Consider the following 22043-nt stretch of genomic DNA (forward strand, 5'->3'; position numbering starts at 1 on the left):
TCTCTCTTCTCTCCTCCTTCTCAAGAAATCCCAGGCGTCTTTCATGCTAAATCCAAACATTTATTTTGACACAGGGACCTTTTTCTCTTTTTAATTTTTTTCTGAAAAAATGTATTTTTAGAAGCGCCCTCTCACTGCGAGCCTTAGATACGAGCCTTCCATTGATCTCGCACTCCCGGGAGGAAAATAACTATCTGTCTTTAGAATAGGTTTAAGATTCGGGTGCCTTGAACTTAAGAGCACACACGGGTCCATACAAATCAGAAGAAGGGTCAAGGAGAAGTGAACAGGAAAACATTTTTGCATTTTTCCCTGATATTCGCTGTGAGAAAAGTGCTGATGCACACATCTCCACCACTGAAAGCCCAGCCAGTCGTCCTTCACGGTCTCAGCCATTCCAAAGAAGCAATCGCATTACCAGAACTGCTGAGTTAAAAATGCGCCACGTCGTATTTCGTAAGTATCGCTGAAATACTAGGCGATGCTTTCGAAATACGGCGTGTAGACATCGGCAGCAGACATGATTTGTGTGCCACAATCAGCTCAGCTCAGCTCAGCTTCTTTTATAGAATGTCCGTAAACAAAAACTAGTTGTGGTTGCATCCATGTTGTTTACGGTCCAATTTTTTCAACATAGGGACCGTTTATGACCTTCACTAGGATGGAATATATATGGTTGCGCCTGACCAGATATAGTTGTCATAAGCGTGTTGATTTGCTTCTGTGGAATCCTGTTCCACACAAACCTTGGACACTGTTCTGCTTGTATATACACAGCAGACCTGCTGACGTCACACAAGTGACAATGGCCACCTTTGATATTAACCTTTCCACAGTATGCATACCCATGACTCCTTCCCTTCAATTAGTTCAGTTCTGTAGTCATGTGGAATTTTAAAAAATGTATGCACAGAATGCAATGATTTTTTCTGACTATTTATATGGGTGGTCAACTGGGCACAACCCGCTACAAAAACGAAGGACAGCTTCAGCATATACGCCATAACACAGGAATACAAGGACTGTTAAGAACAGTCAAAAACCAGAAGTGTAATCTGTACTTTTTTCCAGGCAGGTTCTGTGGGATTATGTGAACACTTTCATGACGTGAGGCAATAAATGAGTGAATAGAGTTGTGAATATGCCCCCCCAAAAAATTCTGTTTCATTGAAAATAATGACCAATATGTATTCAGTGAAACTCAGTATAAATGGAAAAAGATGCATTCAGAAATACGTGTAATGCATGTTTTCATTTAATTTGTGGTGAGTCTGAGCGCAAGAGGAGAGGTGAAAACAGTGGCATTACCGTTGTTCTGTGTTATTCTCCATTCTGCTTTCTGAAGAGAAGAGAAACGCACTCAGACATTATACAGGCTTGGATAGATAGCAGCCTTTCGCATCTATTATCATCGCGGATGATTTCGAGGAAGCCAGCGCTGAGCACAATGCGGACACATTTCAGCTCTCTTTTCAGCAGCAGCGGTAACAAAGCGTGCCACCGTCCCGATTCCAGAACGATGGGCCTTTACAAATAAAAAATAAAAAAATAAAAACGTAATGAGACTTTTCTGCTCGTGCATTGTTACCATGGCTCCCACTGAGGTTAATGCCCCCCCCCCCCCCCCCCAAACCCAACACCCCTCACCCCCCACTCTCGGCTACAAAAAAGAAAGCAAAAACTTGCTCGTTAGACCGTTGAGTTCAAGGTCAGAATTGCAGAACTAACTAAAATGATAAAGAGGATGCTGCATTGGGTGCTTCTGAAAAAATATAAAAATACACCGTCCTTAAAACATCCTTTACAGCCCAGGCCCTGACATTATTTACATGACATTTCAGGCTAACGATGAGTCTGCGCAGGGCCACTTGCGTCACCTTGGGTGCCGTGCCTGATAATCTTATTCATTATGCGGAGATTATATTTATTGCTTTGTTTACTGCTGGCGCTAAACATAAAATTTACATTAGAGAATAGAAAACGAACCCTTGCGCCGAACGTGCTTTTAATGAGGCGCTGGCTGTGTCACGATATAAATCAAAACGCGGAGAAGCCCAGCATTAGCGTCGCTTTGTAAACCGCGCACGCAAACCATAAGAGAAAGAAAGAGACCTTATGACATTTTAAGCTGAGTTTAGTGATAATCTTGGGCACTGATGACTTCCTCTACGGCATCATCGGGTTCGTCCCCGTAATAGAATCCTCATTGTTTGACAGTATTAAGTCGTCCATCTTGTATTACAGCGTGTTTCACAGCCTCCGGTCGTGCTCAAAATGTCATCACTGCCATTCAAAGCCCGATGGCTCTCCGCAGCCTCTAATCTAAATTCCAATTAACTGCAGCCCTTACAGTACCCGTGCAGTGATCTCACATAGCCGCGGTCCCAGTTACGTTTACGGGGCCTCTGTGCTCCAATCCAGCCGACTCCTCGAATGGCAAATTGAGTTTGCTATGAGCTGCGATTAGATTCCAAGCCATTTCCTTGTTGTTGAGGAGCCAAGGAAGTGACGAGGTCAGAAAAGGTGATGGACTGGGGGGGGGGGGGGGGTGTTGGTCGGATATCCACCTTACCACACCTCTTCTCAACCCCACCCTACTCTCCAGGTTTACCCCCTGGAAACGAGGAAAGATCACGGTCTTCTGTTGATTTTCACAGTCCAGTATGCATGATTTTGCTAGACTTCGTCACACAAATAAGTGAACACACAGGGTGGCAGCGTAGTATAATCGGTAAGGAGCTGGTTCCCTGGTGGGACGCTGCTGTTGTACCCTTGAGCATGGTACTTAACCTGCATTTCTTCAGTATATATCCAGCTGTATAAATGGCTGTAATGTAAAAAGTTGTCTCTGGATGAGAGCCTCCGCCAAATGCCTGTAATGAATAAGACTGCTCAACAACTGAGTCATACTGAAGACGGATTGATAACACTGGAGCTCTCTTCTCCCCACACTTCCAGTGGTGGAAAGCAATCTTGTGCTTGTACTGTAGGGAAGAATATATGCTGATAAACTGTGGAGAGAGAAAAAAAACGAGCAGTTGGTAAAATGAGTGATACACCCTGAGACTTTGGTGGGGGTGTGAAATGTGCACTTTTTTGAGGGGATTCCAGGGTGCTTTAGACTCAGCCACTTTTTGTGTCACTGCATTTGGCAGTATCTTCCAGAACAGATGGCTTAATGTCCGTCGTCTAATACTTGTTTGCAATATTTGCAAAACCAGTATCTCACTCACTCACATGCTTGTTGAGCGGATTCACGCAAACAGCTGTGCTACAACAAACCTTTTTCTCAAAACAGAAAATACTCACAAAAAAATAATTTATTTATTTTTTATCATTTCCTAAATCAGTTCAATTTGTGTACAGACAGCAGTAAAACTGCAGGGCCGCACAACGGTATCCAACCGGACCCCCTAACGTGTCAGATGGGTTTGCTTGACAAGCGGACCCCTCCCCGTTGTCAGTAGCACCCGTGTGCTGGAGCGGAAGGGAAGGGAGAGAGAGAGAGAGAGAGCCTCCCGCGGTCTGAAAGACGCTCTTCAGCATGCTGCCGGCGTGTCCCGGTCCGCGGTCTGGCGCTGGGTGAAAAACCCGCTCCCCCGAGGAGACAGACGCGCTTTCGCAGGCTCCCGCGCTGCTCGCAGATCCGCACTGGTGCGTTCAGCATCGCGCCGGCCTGAGGAGATCGCCCGCGGGAAATCTGGGCTGTTCCATTGCACCTAATGAATGACCCAGAGGGGTGGTGTTCTTTTGGAGTAAGGGGGGGGGGGGGGGGGGGGGGAGTGGGCATTCTTGTACCGAGGCCAACAGAGGTCTCTTTAGGGAAAAAAAGCATTTAAAGAAAGAAAGAAAAAAGAAATCAGTAGAAGGCAAGAGCTGGCTGGCGAAGCTGCTAAGATTAACCCCTGCTGCAGACGACTGTGCTGTTTGTTCTCGGAATTAAAATAAAATAAAAAATATCTGTGTGGGAATTTTTCCAAGGCCTGTCTTTAGAAAGACAGGCCTTGGAAAGACAGAAAGACAAAGAGTACCTGGAATGCTAAATTAGCATGGTTTTGTGCTCAGATTTTCCTTGTAACTAACTATACCTGCCATATGCAAATACACTTAGCACCCTCATGTGGCGCTTTAAAAAATTTACTGTACCAACATCATCTCAGATAGAAGATGGAATCTAAAAATGACTGTTGGTGACAGAAAAGAAACGTGTACACTTTCATTTCACTAAAAAACACAGCATAATATAACAGGAAGTTGCCCATTCCCACATTACTGCTTTTATTATACTTTCATTTTCGGAGTGTATTGTTGGCCTGAGGCTTAATATGATTATCATTTGTATAGAATTGCCTAATTAGCTGAAGATTTTCCATTCCAGTTTCTCCCCCGATGTGGAAATCCATATTGTTGCAATTGTAGGGCGTCATCCAACCGCTTCATCGTTCTCAATGGATTCGTTAAGTGCGCGCACACACTGGCAGGCGCATCTTCCAACTGCCGTTTATATCCGTTCTTCAATCCAGCAGCTGTGCTCTGCCGTTAACGTCCCGAAGGACTGTGCCATTGGAGTGTGCGAATCGCAGGTGCCTGATCAACCAGGGTACGGAGACGCTCTGGCTAATTTACAGTTAAGTGCAAAATCTTTGGGACGGAGACAATTTTTGTTGTTTTGGCTCTGTACTCCAGCACATTGGATTTGAAATAAAACACTGAATGAGAGGCTAAAGTACAGACCGTCAGCTTTAATTTGAGGCTATTTACATCCATATCGGGTGATCCGTGTAGGAATGTAAAAAGGAATTTAACTGTATGTGTAGCCAGCGCCGTCACTGCTTGGCTTCAACACAAAGTGGCACATGAGTGCATCTGTTCGCATTCTCGATATTTGAGTTTGTGTCGCCCTCATTACTTACCCCCTTAAATCACACATTTTATATGAATCACTGCGGAGATCAAAAGAAATTCATCAACACGGAATTTCACATTAATTTTTTATTTTTAAATGTTATGATAGACTTACATAATTATAAAAATTACTTACAGAATTAAGTAACATGTTTTAAAGTGTTGATACTTTACTAAATGCAAATAACGAACTATCTACATTGTTCCAAAAACAAAATGAACAAGCTGTCCAATATAAGCCATTTACCTAGACGCAAAAACCATGAAGACCTTTAAACTCCACATGTACCCTTCGCCAGAAAATTGCACTGTATTACACAAAATAAAATTAGAAAGTGACAGCATCTCAAAGGGACCATAGTGTAGTCTCTTCACTTTGTTCACTATATACCTCTGAAAAAAGAAGTGTGTTTAACTTAAAATGTACACAATATTTTTTTTATTTTTTACAACACACGCACACAGACACACATACGGAAACACACACACACACATGCAGAAATACACACACTCACACATACGGAAATACACATTCACACACGCACACCTTTCCCCTGCCACAAAAGGCCATTTATCCTTGTGTATATACTTTATGGCACTCATAAGGATACATTGAAATTATCTGCCTGTTTTAGAGGAATTTATATTCTTTTGGAAATGATATGATCCCTCAAATGCTGTACAACACTGGTAACTTTCCAGTTCATTGGCACTCTTTGCAATACCAGTGCATTTGATCCTCTCAGATCAAAAGTTTAAAAATAAGGACCCTATTAAATCAAGCCGCAAAGCACTTTGTCTAAGTATCAAATTACTCAACAGCTCTCCCCTTCAATATTTACAGAAAATACTGCAACGAGTTCTGGGATAAGTGAAATAGACCCAAAAAAAAAAAAACATGTAGGAGATGACAAACAAAAAAAAACTTATAGGCATGGGTACTCAAACTTTATCGACAAAGTGCATTGCAGTTGGTTTGAATCTAGGCCTAACCGAAAACAAAACTTACAAATAGCATATGTAAGTAACATAAATGACCTTTTTTTTAATAAAAAATAAAAAAGAAGAATCAGACATGCAGTTCACACTAAGTAACAAACTTTTCTACGCATGCAAAAAAGAATGGTCTGTTCTCTAAATAACGTTCAATGCGGAACTGACGTCAAACACGGTACAATACTACAGTAGGTAAATGTGAAAAGGACAGTAAATCTCACACACATGCCGGACTGGGCCTTGCACCCACACAAGCCCCTTTGGCAGTTTGGAATAAAATGGAACCCTGTAACGAGGGCCTTGCATTTAGTTACCGGGGTAACAAGAGGTGCATGTCGCTCTGAAACTTGAACCCCAAGCGAATGACTGTCCTGTAAGTATAAGAAAGCAATAAACAGCAAGTTTTTTTTCTTTTCTTTTTTTTTTGCACACAGGAGTGAGTTAAGCTGTATTTCTGAACAGGTTCCTGTTCTTTTCGCACACAAAGCAAGCATCATCAGCAGCGTAATGGGGGGAGGTCAGCTTTATGGAGAGAATAGAAAAAAAAGCACTGGCAATACACAGTAACAATATAAACAATATCAACATTATTAACAATACTACATTGTCAGCTGCCAATACTATTCATTTTTTTGGCCACTTGAATATCCATCCTTGTTAAAGAACAGGAAGGCCTCCATTCAGTCTGAATGTGTAATGTCCTTTTGATTATGAAATCAGTCTAAGCATTGTTGAAATATTTTTTTAAATAAATTTTGCACAGATGTTCCATTTTCTTTTTCAGTTCTCTCTGAACACAATGGGGTAGATCCATAACGTTCATGGCGATGCTAAACGCCGCTGAAACTGTTTCACTTATAAATGCATGAAAGTGTAAGCCGAATGCTATCCGGCTGCTTTGGTATTGACATAAAAAAGCCCCTTTCCAGCAAGCAATCTCAAATATCCACACAGCAAAATGTTAAAGTGTTAAATCAACTCTTTACATGGTACATACGGTCTCAATATGAACCGGGGTAGAGCTGAATTAGCACTGGACGATTTAGTGTGCACGAAAGGACACCTCCGTAGCTCTACCGCTAAAATCTCACGCCAGTCCCGTCTCGGGCTTTCAGCAGCTAGAGGGGGCCGATTGTCCGCGGCGTCCGAAAAACCGCGTAACGTCACGGAAACCGCAGATTGTCAAGACCGGTCATTTGCGATGACGAGAACGCGAGCGCAGCGGTGACCGAGGTGGAGAATGGATATGTATCGCGTGCGCACTGTCAGGAGAGCAGGCTGCGCTGCCTCTGTAGTCCAGCGCATAGCGTGGCTATCAGAGCTCACCGATGCTTCACAGAGCACCTGCCGTGCTTCACATGAAGGACCAGTCTCCCTCTGGCTGTTAGCTGGACATCCTCGTTAGTGCTCGCATAGATATTACATCATTTACATACTGATTTTCGACAGCCTAGCAACTACTACTGTATCAGTGCTGTTTCCATAACGATGGTGTCCATCACATACATGCTAAAACAGACATTAAGGTTAATAAGGCGATGGAAAAAAACAGCTTTAGGCTGCCAGGTACCAGCTGCTTTATGAATATAGCCTACCCCACTGAGTTCATCACTGAACTTTTTTTAAGCAAAAACTAATGACAATGCACACTGACGTCAGACTGAAAGAGGACCTATTCTCCAAAACGGGGGCTATTATTTTGCTTTCACTGCTATTTGTGTACAAATACAAAATATGAACCTTCAGAGGCTCACAGAAACACTGTCCACTATCAGGATGAACAGGACTTATGGCTGTGGGTTCTCAGCGTTTAGGGTTCTCGGTGAACGGCACTGGAAACGCCCATAGAGGCCTTTTTGGTTACCCATTCTGGACAGTGGGTTTTTTTTTTTTTGTGTGAAGGGAATGCGTCGATGATCTGTTCTGCTGTTCCGATGTCATTCATAGTTTTAAGGAGGCGTGCACCTTAAGGCTTAAACTGAATTAGGCAAAATTAAAAAGCAGCTGTAGTGGGGACAAAGATTCCAAACTGTTGTTAGGTACGGCCTTAAAAATAACGACAATTTGCCCTGTTGCATACTCACGTTGAAAAATACAGAAAAACCATTTGTTGCTATTTTAATGTAATTTCAAATACTGTTCATTTCACTCGTTAAGCTATTCAATGTTACTTTGTCACTTTGTGACTAAAAGCGAGCAGTGCATTTTGAGAAAGGGTGAACAGCTTTACCTCTGTTAGGAACTACAGTGAGGTAAAGATAATTTGAAAAACAATACTTAGATGAGAGGATAAAGACATAAAAAATGCATTCTGGAATAAAACGTTTCTCCGAGAGAAAAAATTTAGTTATGTGCCACAATATTTAATTCCAACTCAGATTAAAGAAGACTACAAATCTATACATGTCATTGTAAAATTTGAAACAATAAAGACAATATTTTAGTTGTTTTTTTAAATTTGCCACAGGATTAAGTCCTTTTACAAATCTGGAGTCCTCAAAGCTAGATGTTTTACACTGGACTGTTGATCACTTTTAGAGTGTGTAGAAGTAGTACAGATCAAAAGGATATTAAGATTTCCAAAAAAAAAAAACTTTAGAAGTGTTTGAATACCTTTTCTTTTTTAGAACTGCACTAAAGCGTTAAACTCTCTTAAGTATTTTAAGGATATATGTGTCTATGCCCCATACGCTATTTAAGTAAACATATTATAGAAAGATAGAAACCCTTTCTTTTCATGGCAACAAAAACGATATATCGATTTTTTTCCAGACTTGGTCTCTGAAACAGAAAACACAGCTGGTCAATATTTTAAAGCTGTGCAGAGCTCTCTCTTCAACTGGAAATAAACAAGATCCCTTTTCATAGGGGGAAGGGGGGGGGGACAGGCTTCCTCGATAGCCCGTGAAGATATCGTCCATCTTGTTTCAAGCTGTCGCGTGGGGTGGGGGGGAGGGGGGCAAGAATGTCCAAAAAACGATTTGGCAAAGTCTGTAGGATTCGCCTCCCGACGGCGCTCTCCTCTCCCGGTGAAAGGCCTAGGACGTTTTGACCAGGTCGTACACGTAAATGTGGAAGTCGTCGTCGAACTTGATGAAGTACACCGACGGCTTGGCCTCCACCTGATGGATGACCATGCCAGTCCTTTTGGTGCCGTCTTCTTTGGCGTACTCCACCTGCTTGCCCACCAGGCTGTCCACCACCTCCCCCGGCTCTCTCTCCGCGGGGGGGGAGTCGTCTACGACGGGGGGGGGGACAATAATTACCTCTCAAAGTACAGAGCCTTCCGAAAGTATTCAGACCCCTTCACTTTTTCCACATTTTGTTACGTTACAAAATGGATCACATTCAATTAAATTCATCAATCTACACACAATACCCCATAACGACAAAGTGTGAATACAGGTTTTTAGAATTTTTTTGCAAATTTATTCAAAATTTTAAAAAACTGAAATATCACATGACAATAAAAATGAATCCGTTTTCATGAATCAGTTTTAGAATAAGGCTGTAACGTAACAAAATGTTGGGGCCTGAATACTTTCCGAAGGCACCGCACATCGGCAACAGCACGGTCATTCGGCTGGTGTCTGTGTGGGATTTAAGACTATACTGCTGGCAGTGGATTACAGTTAATCACTTCGTTTTTTTTACCAGACGATCCAGCTGCTTGCTGACGGCGGTCCTCCGCAGCGCACCTGATGCAACATCGTGTAAAGCGCTTGTTTTTCCTCGCACCAGGGTCACGAATATCGCTGCACCCCCCATTTTGCCTTTTTTTGGAAAGTTATATCGACACCCTCAGTAGGGGGTTATCGATCTTTCACAGGAGCGCTAGCTTGTCCTTCAGCCACTTTTTAAGGACTATCCCGGAGTCACTCACAGAAGAATGCCAGCCTCGTGTCTGTGCGGCAAACACAGCAGCTCAAAATCAAACTGCGGGGGAAGTGCGGCTAATTTCTCACTCTGCAGTGACAGTTATTTGTGCATTGTAACAAATATGTCGTTAGCATGTTAGGAGCTAGCATCGTCATTGTTCACTGCTTTCACTTCTAACCTTGATCTAATCTAACCTAACTCCCAGGGATGTGAAATTGAAGGGCAAAGGGCGGTTCAGAAAGACGTGTTGTATTTAACTCTTACAAAAGTGCCACTGAGTAACACGACATACGCAACTTCACAAATTTGACAAAAATCCAAAAATCCACAGCACTCAACACGTCCAACCTGTTCATTGTCCCTTACACACACTGATTGACCATTGGCGGGCCACAAAACAAGTAAGTGTGAAATAAAAAGAAAGAAAAAATAATAGAAATGTCAAGTAATAAAAGAATTTGGTTTTAGAGAGTAAATGTGCTAGCATGCTCAGTATTTTCTCCTGGTGATACTAAATCACCACGTACATGTCAGCAGTGCATAAATATTTTTCTGGTGTTAGATAAAATGTCAAAAATATTTCATTTAAAAGCCAGCAACTGTCTAGGTTAAGCGGCACGACTCTATAAATATGCACTGAATAATAAACGCTGAGCCAGCAGTACTGTTAAGGGGGCACTTACTTGAATCAGGCATTATCCGCAGGTCTCCCTCTTTGTAGTCATCTAGGAGCTGGTACATGTATAAAACGGGGTCCTTCTCGTACGTGATGTAAAACCAGGTGTTCATGATGGGGGCCCGCGCCAGCACCATGCCCCGCCACTCGTCCTTGGACCCGTCCTCCGTCTCGAACATGTGCTCCACCGCCTTCCCGATCATGGTGTCCGCCAGGTGGGCGTCGCTGATCCGCGAGGAGGCTGCACAAGGACAGGAAGCACTTCAGCAACGGACGAGCCCATTGGCTGAGCGGTCAGCCACGGCACGTAAAAAAGAACACCTGCTCCTCGTGCACTATATCGCCAGTAAGTATTACAAATTAATTTCTAAGCCTTGGCACCTAAAGCAAACAATCTGTCACAGGAATGAACAAAAAGAAAAGTAACCACAGAGGGAAGGATTGTGTTAATGTAGTGAAAATCATGATCGACAGAAATGCTTTAGCCATCATAACTGTCACAAAATGCCAGTCCCCAGGACTTTTCTTAATTCAAAAACAATTTCTCAACCCGCCTCCTGTCCCCCACACACACACTTCAATAATTTAAAAAAAATTATAACATGAATAGATCATTAGGTTGATTACGCCATTGTTCAGATCAGAAGCCGCTGTATCACAGCTGTACTCAAAGCTTCAGAAGGCCAGAGCTCAAAGCTCGGCACTCAGACAGCGCGCCCGGACCCGGACCTGGACCCGGACCCGGACCCTCACCGATTCGGTCCGGCAGCACCTCCAGGTTCTGCACGCGCTCGTCCTTGTGCAGCTCCAGGCCGTAGACGCAGTCGAAGCCGTCGTACTTGATCAGGTAGAGGGAGGGGTTGACGGGCACCTGGTCCAGCACCGTGCCCTTCCACTGCGTGGCCTGCCCGCCCCCCTCCTTCCAGTTGTGCTGGATCCGGCAGCCCACCATGTTCCGCCGCGGCTGCGCCACCGGCTTCCCCGGACCCACGCTGCTCCGCTGCTTCCTGCCGGGAAAAAGAGGCGGGAAAAAGAAGCGGGACTGTAAAAAAAAAACGCAAAAAAAAACGTTAGAAATAAACCACTGGATCCAAAGCGACGTAGAGTAAGGGCATAACAAAGGTCGTTGCATTAACTACAGATCGCAGGTCAGATATGGTACAGCTCTCTTAAAGCATCAGTTAGCCATAGCCATAGCCATGAACAGTTTAGTTCTCACGGTCCACACAAAAACCAGCACCCACACAGACATCCTTGTGTGGTCCAATCTACTGCATCTTCAGCCATATCAGGTATGGCTGAATTGTTACTGCACACTGCTCTCGACGGATTCAAAAATTAAGCTTCAACAACAGCGTTGTATACAAAGCCATACTGCTGAGAAAACAAATGTGAAAAGGTGAATTTGGCCTTTCTTTAAAGAGACAAAAACAAAACCTTTGTAACATCAAAAGGTTGATGGCTTTTGTGTTTCTCGCCATATCAATTCAAGATCTCATTTGAAAAGGCGTGCTCCTTCACTTCAAACGCTGCTGTAAAAGAACCCGAAAATGAAGAAATGCAAATACGGGCCTCCTCGCTGAGTTTCACAGTGGAAGCAAACCGTGCTTGACGCTGTAGCTGCCCAGTTTGACAGAAAGCAGGAGAACGCAATGAGTCAGACACAGCACCTGCCTGTCCCCGGTTTGTTCCTTTCAGGACAGTTTGTCCCTACAATGTTGATTGTGAGTGGTCGAGTGTAGCCAAGAACCATTGGTACGGTGTCTTCTACAGAATTCTACAACCCACTCAAAGAACGAGCCCATTCCTTAGTAATATCAGCACACTGACACTGGAAGTTAGACATTAAGCACGCGAGTTAGAGAGAAAGAGGAGCTTTAAAATAGCTTGCTCTGAAGCATGAACATTCAGTGAGATTTTCCATGACTTCTTTAACTACAGTGGGGGAGTTGACCACTTTCCGGGGATTTCCGGAATGTACATTTCCTGGAACCGTGGGAACCTCTGCCAGTTGCTTTGACGATCCTTTACAACAGAACATTTAAAAATGTGTTCCGACTGCAAAGCCCTTTGAAACATTCAAAAGACTGCAGAAGGACTGTGAATAAGATTAGCCAGATCCCTGGCTGTGCTCATCAATGTTCACCACATTCCACCTGGCCCATGAAAACGTCTATTCGTTTGTTTTTCCTTTGAGGGAGTACTTTTACGACTTTCTACGCCGTTAAAATACATATTTAATGTCAAACGCCTCGGCCAGTTCACTAAATCTCCCGGAGTGCTGCATTGAAATAAAAATTTAAAAAAGCGTGTTGATACCATTCAGACAACAGCCACTCGCAGCCACACAGCAACTCTGTTAGCTCTGTTAGCCTTTTCTTGTCGCAGTGCAGATTAGCATCAGTCTCCGCACAAAGCACTCTCCCAGTTTTAACGGCGGTGGCACGCTTGCCGCCAACGTTTATTTCCCTCCGCTCTGGTGTTAAGGGCGAATCCGTCCCGTTGGATTTACTGCACGCGGTGGAGAGCAGGGCTGTGGGGGACCTTCTCGCTCAGATCCTCCAATAAGAGCTCCGCCCTCGTACTGCTGCTCTGGAGCACTGCAAGATCCCTGCCAGACCTGACCAGTCAAATCCGCACCATGTACATCAACCCTGTCTGAATACTGGCAGGCAATATGTGGTCTTAATAAGAAATTACCAATATTCCTTTTATGATCTCATGTACACACACACACACACACACACACACCGATTTAAACGCAGTCCCACCAGACATGCATTTAATGGAGGTGTTGACAGATTAAAGAATGTAAAGATAAACGGAAGGCAAAGATACAGAGGCACAGCACCTGGTGTTTGACACGTGTGTGTGAAACCGTTCAGCAATCACAGACCCACATGAATGATAAATAAATACCCCATTCAGCCACCAGCCCTCCAACCAGCCAATGGCATCACGAGGGAAAAAGAGTCATGTGACCAAGCCTCAGATTATGTTGTAGGAATAAAGTACTACACGCAGCCTTCAATCACAACAGGAGGCAGTCCAAACGCAAACGAAAGCCGCGGTCCGTTAACGAGACGCCTTGTGAACGATTCGTCTGGATCCTACTTGAGAACGATCTGAGGACGAAACGCTCGCCGTCTCCGTTGGAGGAAACGTGTCACTTCCTGAAAATGTCTACGCGCATCTGTCAGACAGATCTGCAGGTGTAAAAATGTGAAAAAGAAAAAAAAAAATCTTACTTGAACAAAACTTACTTGTGGGAGTTTTTCTTTTTCATCATACTTGCAGAAACACCTGCGTGCCCTAAAATAGGAAAGAAAAAAAAACTGTTATAATACGCATCTAGTACGGGGTGAAAACCTACATCCACCATTAGGGGTGCCAGGGTTCACAAAACCCGCGCGTCTGTCACTGTTTCGGTTCGTTTTGGTTCAGGGAGAAAACGTACCACTACCAGTGCCAATCTAATTTCCGTTTATTTGTTTCCGTCAGCATTCGACACACAGACGAAGCAATCGCTAGCGATGCAAACACTAAATCCACAATGCCCCCAAAGAGCACATTTAAACAACGTCGGAGGATCCGCTAATTCTGGTTTTTCTCACACACTTGTCATTCACAAACCGTCTGACTGACTGACTGGCGTTTCAGGAATAAGCTGCAATCACAGTTGTCTCGCCTGAGCAAATGGCATCGCTAGAGTTTTTATTTACAGCGGTGCAAATGAACTGATCTTTGTATTCCTTATTTGCAGTGTTGTATGACATCAAATTGAATTGGCCAACGTAACTTTCACTTGACCGGTTTTTTAAAAAGCACAAAGTTACGACTGCCTATTTTGGAAAAATGAGAAAAATCTTTTACTGAGTGGCCCAAACTGAACTGAACACATGCAAACCGAACCGTGGGTGGTGAACTGAACGGTTCATGTTTTTAGTTTTTTTTAGTTTTTTAGCTGAACTGTTGCATCCCTAATCTCCACTGTGCAGGCAGTGGATAACTAATGAAGTTTAAACTGAATGAAAAGAGCAAAGGAATACCTCCAGTCAATAGGAAACCATCAATGACAGTCATGAATGTTTTGAACAAGAGATTACAGTTTTTAATGAAAAAAAATGGCACAATTCAAAATCACACATCAAATGTCTTCAGACACAAACAGAATAAACACATAGTAAAGGCTGCGATATGAAAGAAAATATTGAAAGAAAAAGGCCGCTTGTACGGCATCTGGAATATGACAGAAAAAGCTCAAAGTGAAATTACTGTTGTAAACACGCCCAATTACTTTTTTTGCACTGTACTGTCATTTCAACACTAAATTAACAAGCCGTTTCCTGATGGAAAAAACATTAAAAAACAATGGCAAAGGATGAGAGATAAGGTCATCCTCTCCTTGAACACCAATACCAATAAAATGCATCCCTATGTACAGAGGGCCACACCCTGTCAGAAAGAAGCTTGTCCTTCCAGAGCCTCTGTAAAAGCAAATGTACCATTTTTACAATGCTCCACCACTCTCTCTCTGCAAAAAAAAAATAAAAAATGTGTTATAGAAATTTCTGGAACATGAGATGAAAGGACACACCGATGGTGTTCAGTTCTCACCACACGCCAATCTAAAAAAAAAACTTTATCAAGACACATATATCCCGGCAACGACAACACAAATGCAGTAATGCCGATTTTCAGAAGTGACTGTAATTTGTTTATTTATTTATTTTGTTTATTTGAACAGGGACAGTGTACAAAGAACATTAACCTCATATAAAACAAGGAGAGATGTAATGTACCGGGTTATAGCAATTTGCTCATTTCCACCCGTAGTCCCTGGGCAGGTAAGTAAATGACAGCACTTGGAATAAATTACAGGTCCACCAGAGAAATGAGTCAAGATTTAAGAGCTCGTGTTCCTACAAGGGGTGCTGTTTTCACTGTGTATATTATAGAAGAATGACGCATGTCGGCCTGTTCAATGTGAAATGATTAGTCCTGCGCTGTGTGTCTCTCAGTCTGCTCGTCTGTGAGCAGGTAAACCTGAAGCTCCCACAGGCATATTTGCATGAAACATCCAGATATTTGTGAATCACCTCCCATGGGAAGAAGAAAAATAAAAAAAACATTCACTTTTAGGGCTCTGTTCTGGCACTCCTAGCAAAGCCACCATACCACTGGATGAATGCGAATCATCTATTAGTCTACATGTTTAACCAAATTATTACACATCTTAGACATAGTGCAGAAGAGTAATTAAGTGTGCCTCTGTTTGAGGTTCTCACGGCCAATGAAACTATTCTTACAGTCACGGGCAATAGTTCCGTTGTACACAAGGCATAATTCAAAACATTATCGCACAGACAAAGCAAAAACATGCACCATTTTAAAAGCAGAACAATCAGATGCATGAATCAAATCCACATTGTAATGTTTCTAAGAGGTTTAAGTACTGAAATTTTAACCCCAAAAATAACTGACGTACGGCTGGAAATCTACATTTGGTGAATGCCCGAAACGAAACGCGAGCTCGCGCTCAGCGCGGTGGGGGGCGTGAGTTTTTGGGAGAGGGCGGGCGGGAGGTTGTGGGACAGGGCCGAGGTCGTACCTGCATCAGCTCTGGACCTCTGGCCTGCAGTCTTCCCGAATGGGGTCTTCATTCATCAGGAATGAGGTGAGCAGCCACGCTGCCGGACTAGGGTGAAAAGGCTGCACCGCTACCCGGGCCGGTGGGGACGCGTCGGCGGGGGGGGGGCGCGGGGGGGCAGTCGGGCACCACCATGCAGGGGTGGCGGCGCTCCGCGGAAACGTTCCCGCTCCTCGGGGGAGCCCGGGCCGGAAAACTCCAGAGTCCTGGGAAAAACACACGGACATTCATCACACCAAGAGCCTCGCCACACTCGCGCTGAAGAACAGAAGAAAAAGCCAAGTGCAACACGTTCACTGAGCACGCCACGCGTCCCCTCGTTCGTTCTTACAGATCTCAAAAACCATCCGCTGGGCCTAGCCGAAATAGGGGACAATCCATCCATCCATTATCTATACCCACGTATCCTGGTCAGGGTCGCGGGGGGGGGGGTGCTGGAGCCTATCCCAATCTCCCTCCATTCTATCGCAGGGCACGCACACCATTCACTCGCAATAGGGGACTACCTCGACAACAAGCCATTGCAATGATTTTCAACACTGGGAAAAGTTTACCATCGTTACACTGTTCTGTCCCACCCTGAGCCACCACATCCTTTGGATAACTTCCAATCACCAACCCCCTGCACCCCCCGCCCTCCACCCCAAGGCAATTTTCACACAGAAACATTGGTGGGCACATAAAGCAGGAGGGGGGGCGGACACAGAAGCGACTCCTACAATCCGAGATGCCGTTTGCCATGTTAATCGCGATCCTGGAGCCTGAATATGACTCACTCTTCCCACAGGCGACGCAACCAAGACCGAGCCATTCATTTAAAAATTTTTTTTTATTTTTTTTTTTAAGTAAACTGTTTCCACTAGCAGAAAAGTTAATCTGTGCAAACAACAGACCGGGGTTTTAAATATATACGCCGCCGTCAAATCCTGTGCTTGTCTGCACTTGTAAGATGCTGGATTTTCAAGGCGGCCCAACCGAAGAGCAGTGCATTAATACTGCAGCCCCTGTGAGAGACACGCCCAGCAGAGACACCAGTGGGGAGTATAATGGATTACCCAGCAGAGACACCGGTGGAGAGTATAATGGGTTACCCAGCAGAGACACCGGTGGGGAGTATAATGGTTGACCCAGCAGAGACACCGGTGTGGAGTATAATGGTTTACCCAGCAGAGACACCAGTGGGGAGTATAATGGTTTACCCAGCAGAGACACCGGTGGGGAGTATATTGGTTGACCCAGCAGAGGCACCGGTGGGAGTATATGGTTGACCCAGGATGGAGCATGTACCGCAGGGCACCGGTGGGGAGTATAATGGTTTACCCAGCAGAGGCACCGGTGGGGAGTATATTGGTTGACCCAGCAGAGGCACCGGTGGGGAGTATAATGGTTGACCCAGCAAAGACACCGGTGGGGAGTATAATGGTTGACCCAGCAAAGACACCGGTGGGGAGTATAATGGTTGACCCAGCAGAGACACCGGTGGGGAGTATAATGGTCTACCCAGCAGAGACACCGGTGGGGAGTATAATGGTTGACCCAGCAGAGACACCGGTGGGGAGTATAATGGTTGACCCAGCAGAGACACCGGTGGGGAGTATAATGGTCTACCCAGCAGAGACACCGGTGGGGAGTATAATGGTTGACCCAGCAGAGACACCGGTGGGGAGTATAATGGTCTACCCAGCAGAGACACCGGTGGGGAGTATAATGGTCTACCCGAAAGCCGGGCTTGAATGGACGCCTGCTGGGGCCCACGCCTCACTGTGACTGTGCGTAATGGCTGCAGCAGCGGAGCACAATGGTGCAGGAACCGGGCCCCGTAACTCTTCCAGGCACTGCCGCTGGGCTCCGTGAGCAACGGCACTTAAATACGCCGTGCGATCGAAAGCGCGGTTTAGGGAGCGGCAGGGTGGGCATATGGTGGGTATGGACCTGGGCCTGCCACTCAAAGGCCGAGAGATCGAATCCAAGCAGAGGGCATTGCCATTGTACCCTTAAGTAAAGTATGTAGGCTATTTGGAACGGCTTCAGTATATCCAGCTGTATAAACAGACTGCATGTGAAAAAAGGAATCAGTGCTAGTCGCCGTGGGTAAGAACATCCGCTAAATGCCCAGAAAGTAGCTGGAGACAGCACTTGGCAAGCTAATCCCTCACCTCATTGCTCACTAGCGACTCCCACTGTTTGATCAGGAAACTACAGTCTGCTTGCTAATTAAAACTCCAAGCGATGTCGACGGTAAAACAAGAACTGAACATTTTGACATGCATTAAACATTTTAATATAGGCTATATTAAATATTTCAGCAAGACTATATAAACAGTAATAACCAACAACAAAGCTTCCTGAATTCTCCTAATGGAAACCCAAGCTAAGAAAAATGCACATTATAATTCCACTTGCATCTAAGACTCACCTCCCAGACTGTAAATATTGCTTGGATCAGAGCAATCAGCTCACTGGGGGTTCTCATTTCACAACAGTGCACTACACACATTTTCCACATGATCAAATATCTGCAACTGTATCTGCAACTGATTCACACAAAGCACCTGCTCACCTTGCTGCGTAATTCAATACAGGTGTTGCCATTCGCTATAAAACATACAAAATATCCCATTTAGTAACAAACCAATATTTTAAAAACCCCGCTTTGAAGATATTCATGTTTCAGAGGGCTGAAAGATGTTCACCTTTATAAGAGATGAATATCATCACATAATGGGATGGCTAGCAGTTATGTCCACTCTGCCAGCTAAGCTAGCGTAGCTCATGTATGGGAAGACTGCGAAACCGGTACTTGTGTATCGCGATGACCAACTGACTAGACAAGATGTTGCTGAGTGGGGATTACCTTGCAGAATCAACCGCTCTTCCCCTGGGTGAAGAGATAGCCAGTAATGTAATCCTATATGTAATTATACAGGGACTCAGGCCAAAGCAAGGACTGGCACAGTCCAGCTTCTATCTGAGCCATAGGACATCTGCACTATACACAAGTGCCTTACCCGGAAGAGCCGCTCTGTAGTTCACTACTGAGCAATTTTTCAAAGGGACATTTTGTACATTTGCCATTTTGCTTTAGCCGTTTTGTGAGAAGAAGCGAGCTGTATCGCCAAAGCCGCTTCGCAACGACACAAGGATAAGAGGAGATGGAAGCCCTAAAAGAGATTTGTGGCTGAAAAAACTGAGGCAGCAATGTAATCAAAAAGAAATTAAGTAGTCCATTATGCTAGGAAATTACATCAGGTCTCCACTGAGGCACGCAGCAGTTCACCCGTCAGCACAGCACTACCTATACTTCCAAAAACAAAAGGTGAAATGGCTTTTCTTTTTTTGAAATGTTCAAAGGAACCATCCTGTGTACCTGAAAAGTCCTAATGACTGTTAAATAGAACAAGATTTAATAAGCACATAGTCCAGTTTTATCTATACTATTTAAATGTTCTTTCCCTTCATGCTAGCTGACCATGGTTGGATTATATATAGCCTTGGCTACAGCACAGCTGAACAGTATGTCCTTACAACAAAAAGCTTTCTTTGCTCCTTCAACATTCTTCAACAGATGGGGAAATGGGGAGGACACCGTATCTGCCTTATAAATTGCCAATTTATAAGCAAATGGAGTTACAATGAAGGCCACAACTTTGCAATTGTGGTACATTAACACAGGAAAATGCATTTTTTGTAGCCAGGATACATGGCTTAAAAAAAGAAAAGAAAAGCTCTTGATTACCATGCAGACAAACGCATTAAAAAACATTTGCTTGAACATATGGCACCTGTATGACAGAATTATGCTTAATGTGGTTCTCCCAAATAAAGCTACTAGCAAGCTCTTGTTTGTGGGCGGGGGGGATATTTACATAGCCCTCGTTACACCTTCGCAGGGTGCATCAACCGACTTTAACAGCAACCTGCAGTGATTTCTAACCTACAGGAGATAGTACGCCTAATTAACCTGACTCCTTAGTGGCTAATACCTCAACACTACACCGCACCAATACCACAGCAAAAAGGCCCTCCCTCTCAATTAACGGTGCTATAAATTGGCCAGTTGTGAAAGTATGTGTCTGAAGAGTAGCAGGAGAAATCGTATTCGGTGGTCTACTTCAAGAATAGTTGGCTAGTAATAATAGTAACGAGTATAATGATCAAACAATACCGATTTTTCACAATAACGTTAGGCTACTGAACAGGAAAACTGAATGCTGGCATCGCCCCATTCTTTCCACACATTCAATGATTATGTGAAATGCTGAACACATTAAAATCAGCTTCCCTCTTCAGTACCTGCAATCTGACCCGAGTTCTGTTGCTACATAACGTCTCCAACAACAGCCTACCCAGCGAAGGAAACGTCTCTTCTTGTCTCATTGTGAGAGCATACATCAATGAATTAAAGTACTTACTACCCAGCTAGGTAACTTATGTCAAGAGTTTTAGTTATGAAATTTCAGTAACAGAAAACTATGTGAATTCGTAAAAAAACATATTTGGCATGACCTTATGTCGCTAGCTAAACATGACCATTTTCTCCACACCGTTACTGAATAAATCTAGGTACAGGTAACCTGAAGATATTATCATAGCCAGCGAGTAAATGTTACCTACAATGGTAATTTAGTATTCTGTTACACCAAAGAGACCCGTATTAGAGTGACCTTAAAATATTACAAATGCAATCCAAGTATTTTCATGCAACAGTCCTGAAAAAAGACAAAAGAATGTATATGCTCAATGCAAAATTACAGCCAGACGTGCAACATCTTCTAGCACTGACTAGCTCCTTAGCTGGACAGCCATATACGAGACCGCAAACTGGCTTACTGGCTAACTAGCTTGCTAGCTAGCTACTGGCGGCAGCGTCAATGTCAGCCATGTTGCACCACTATATTTACAAACCCGCAGCACACAGACCAGCAAAACGGCGCAGTCGAACAAAGGAAGGAAGGACTGTACTCTGTCTCACATAAAACACATTTCACACAAAAACAGAACAAGCTCCTTTCCCACCTAACCCACTCACACATAAACAAACCTGCTGGCTTGTCAATGACTGCTTGTTACCATCTCGCCAATGTTAAGTTTTGAGACGCTTACCAGCTGAATTGTTAAGATATGTTGCTAGTTTATTTCGTCTCCCGCTCAACAGCCTCCGTTTGCAGGCAACCCAAATTCCACGGCTGAGCCCCTCCCCTCCCCTTCTTTTTTGCCAAATAGTGACCTTGTGATTTGAATAGGCAAGCACGGCGAACACTACCTTCCTGCTAAATAGTGAGTTATTCTTCACCACATTGCCCCAAAGATGGTAGAAATGAATGGAACCGAAGGTCCGCGCGTGCGCCCATTCTGGGTTTGACTGCGACAATGGGAGCATCGGCAAGCATGCACCAGGGGCGCAGCTGATTGAAGAGCAGAAGTAGCCTACCTCCCGTGTTGTTTTTCCAATGCCGACTATTATTTTTGTTAACATATGATACATATGAGAAGTGTCAAATATCTGAGCGATATAAAGCCTGGGGGAAAGGCAATGCTGGTTTATTCACTGAATTCATAACGCATCAATCTTTTGAAATTATGCATGAAGAGGGTTTGCTTTTAAAGAATGAAGCCTGAAGATTGTTATCGGAGCTGGTAGAACTACAGGTGTGAGCATTTTGTTCCCACCTGAAAAGGGAAAATGACGACTGTATTACAGCAGTCATACAGATATTGTTGCATGCAAACCCCAGCTTGGGTGCTGTGCAACATGTACGCTAGCAGAACCCCCCGATTCACTGGAGATAAATTCCACTGTGATTCATCCAAACAGCGCATTCAGGCAGCCAGAGCCACGGGAACCTCGGCAGTCGGCATCACAGTCAGAGTCCACGAGCTAAGATGCAGAGTCCATTCATCCTCCCCCAGGGACGTGACAACAACAAGACTCAACCA

At 44.2% G+C, this 22043-nt stretch overlaps 1 protein-coding gene across 6 annotated transcripts; it reads right to left on the reverse strand.

Annotated features, from left to right (window-relative positions):
- Nucleotides 1-4977: 4977 nt before the first annotated feature.
- spinb (spindlin b) lies at nucleotides 4978-21493 on the reverse strand. Of its 6 annotated transcripts, none has more exons than XM_064297157.1 (6): nucleotides 21370-21493; nucleotides 16068-16312; nucleotides 13720-13768; nucleotides 11210-11463; nucleotides 10464-10697; nucleotides 4978-9139 (listed from the first exon to the last, which is right to left on the reverse strand). In XM_064297157.1, the coding sequence occupies exons 2-6, from the start codon at nucleotides 16117-16119 to the stop codon at nucleotides 8940-8942; spliced, it is 789 nt and encodes a 262-aa protein (XP_064153227.1). In that variant the 5' UTR covers nucleotides 16120-16312; nucleotides 21370-21493; the 3' UTR covers nucleotides 4978-8939. The 6 variants fall into 6 exon arrangements, with proteins under 6 accessions (XP_064153227.1, XP_064153225.1, XP_064153226.1 ...); XM_064297155.1 differs by lacking the exon at nucleotides 21370-21493 and adding an exon at nucleotides 21210-21358; XM_064297156.1 differs by lacking the exon at nucleotides 21370-21493 and adding an exon at nucleotides 21148-21275.
- Between the last annotated feature and the right edge of the window lie 550 nt (nucleotides 21494-22043).

Source organism: Anguilla rostrata, chromosome 10, assembly GCF_018555375.3.
Source record: "Anguilla rostrata isolate EN2019 chromosome 10, ASM1855537v3, whole genome shotgun sequence".
Taxonomy (NCBI): Eukaryota; Metazoa; Chordata; class Actinopteri; order Anguilliformes; family Anguillidae; genus Anguilla; species Anguilla rostrata.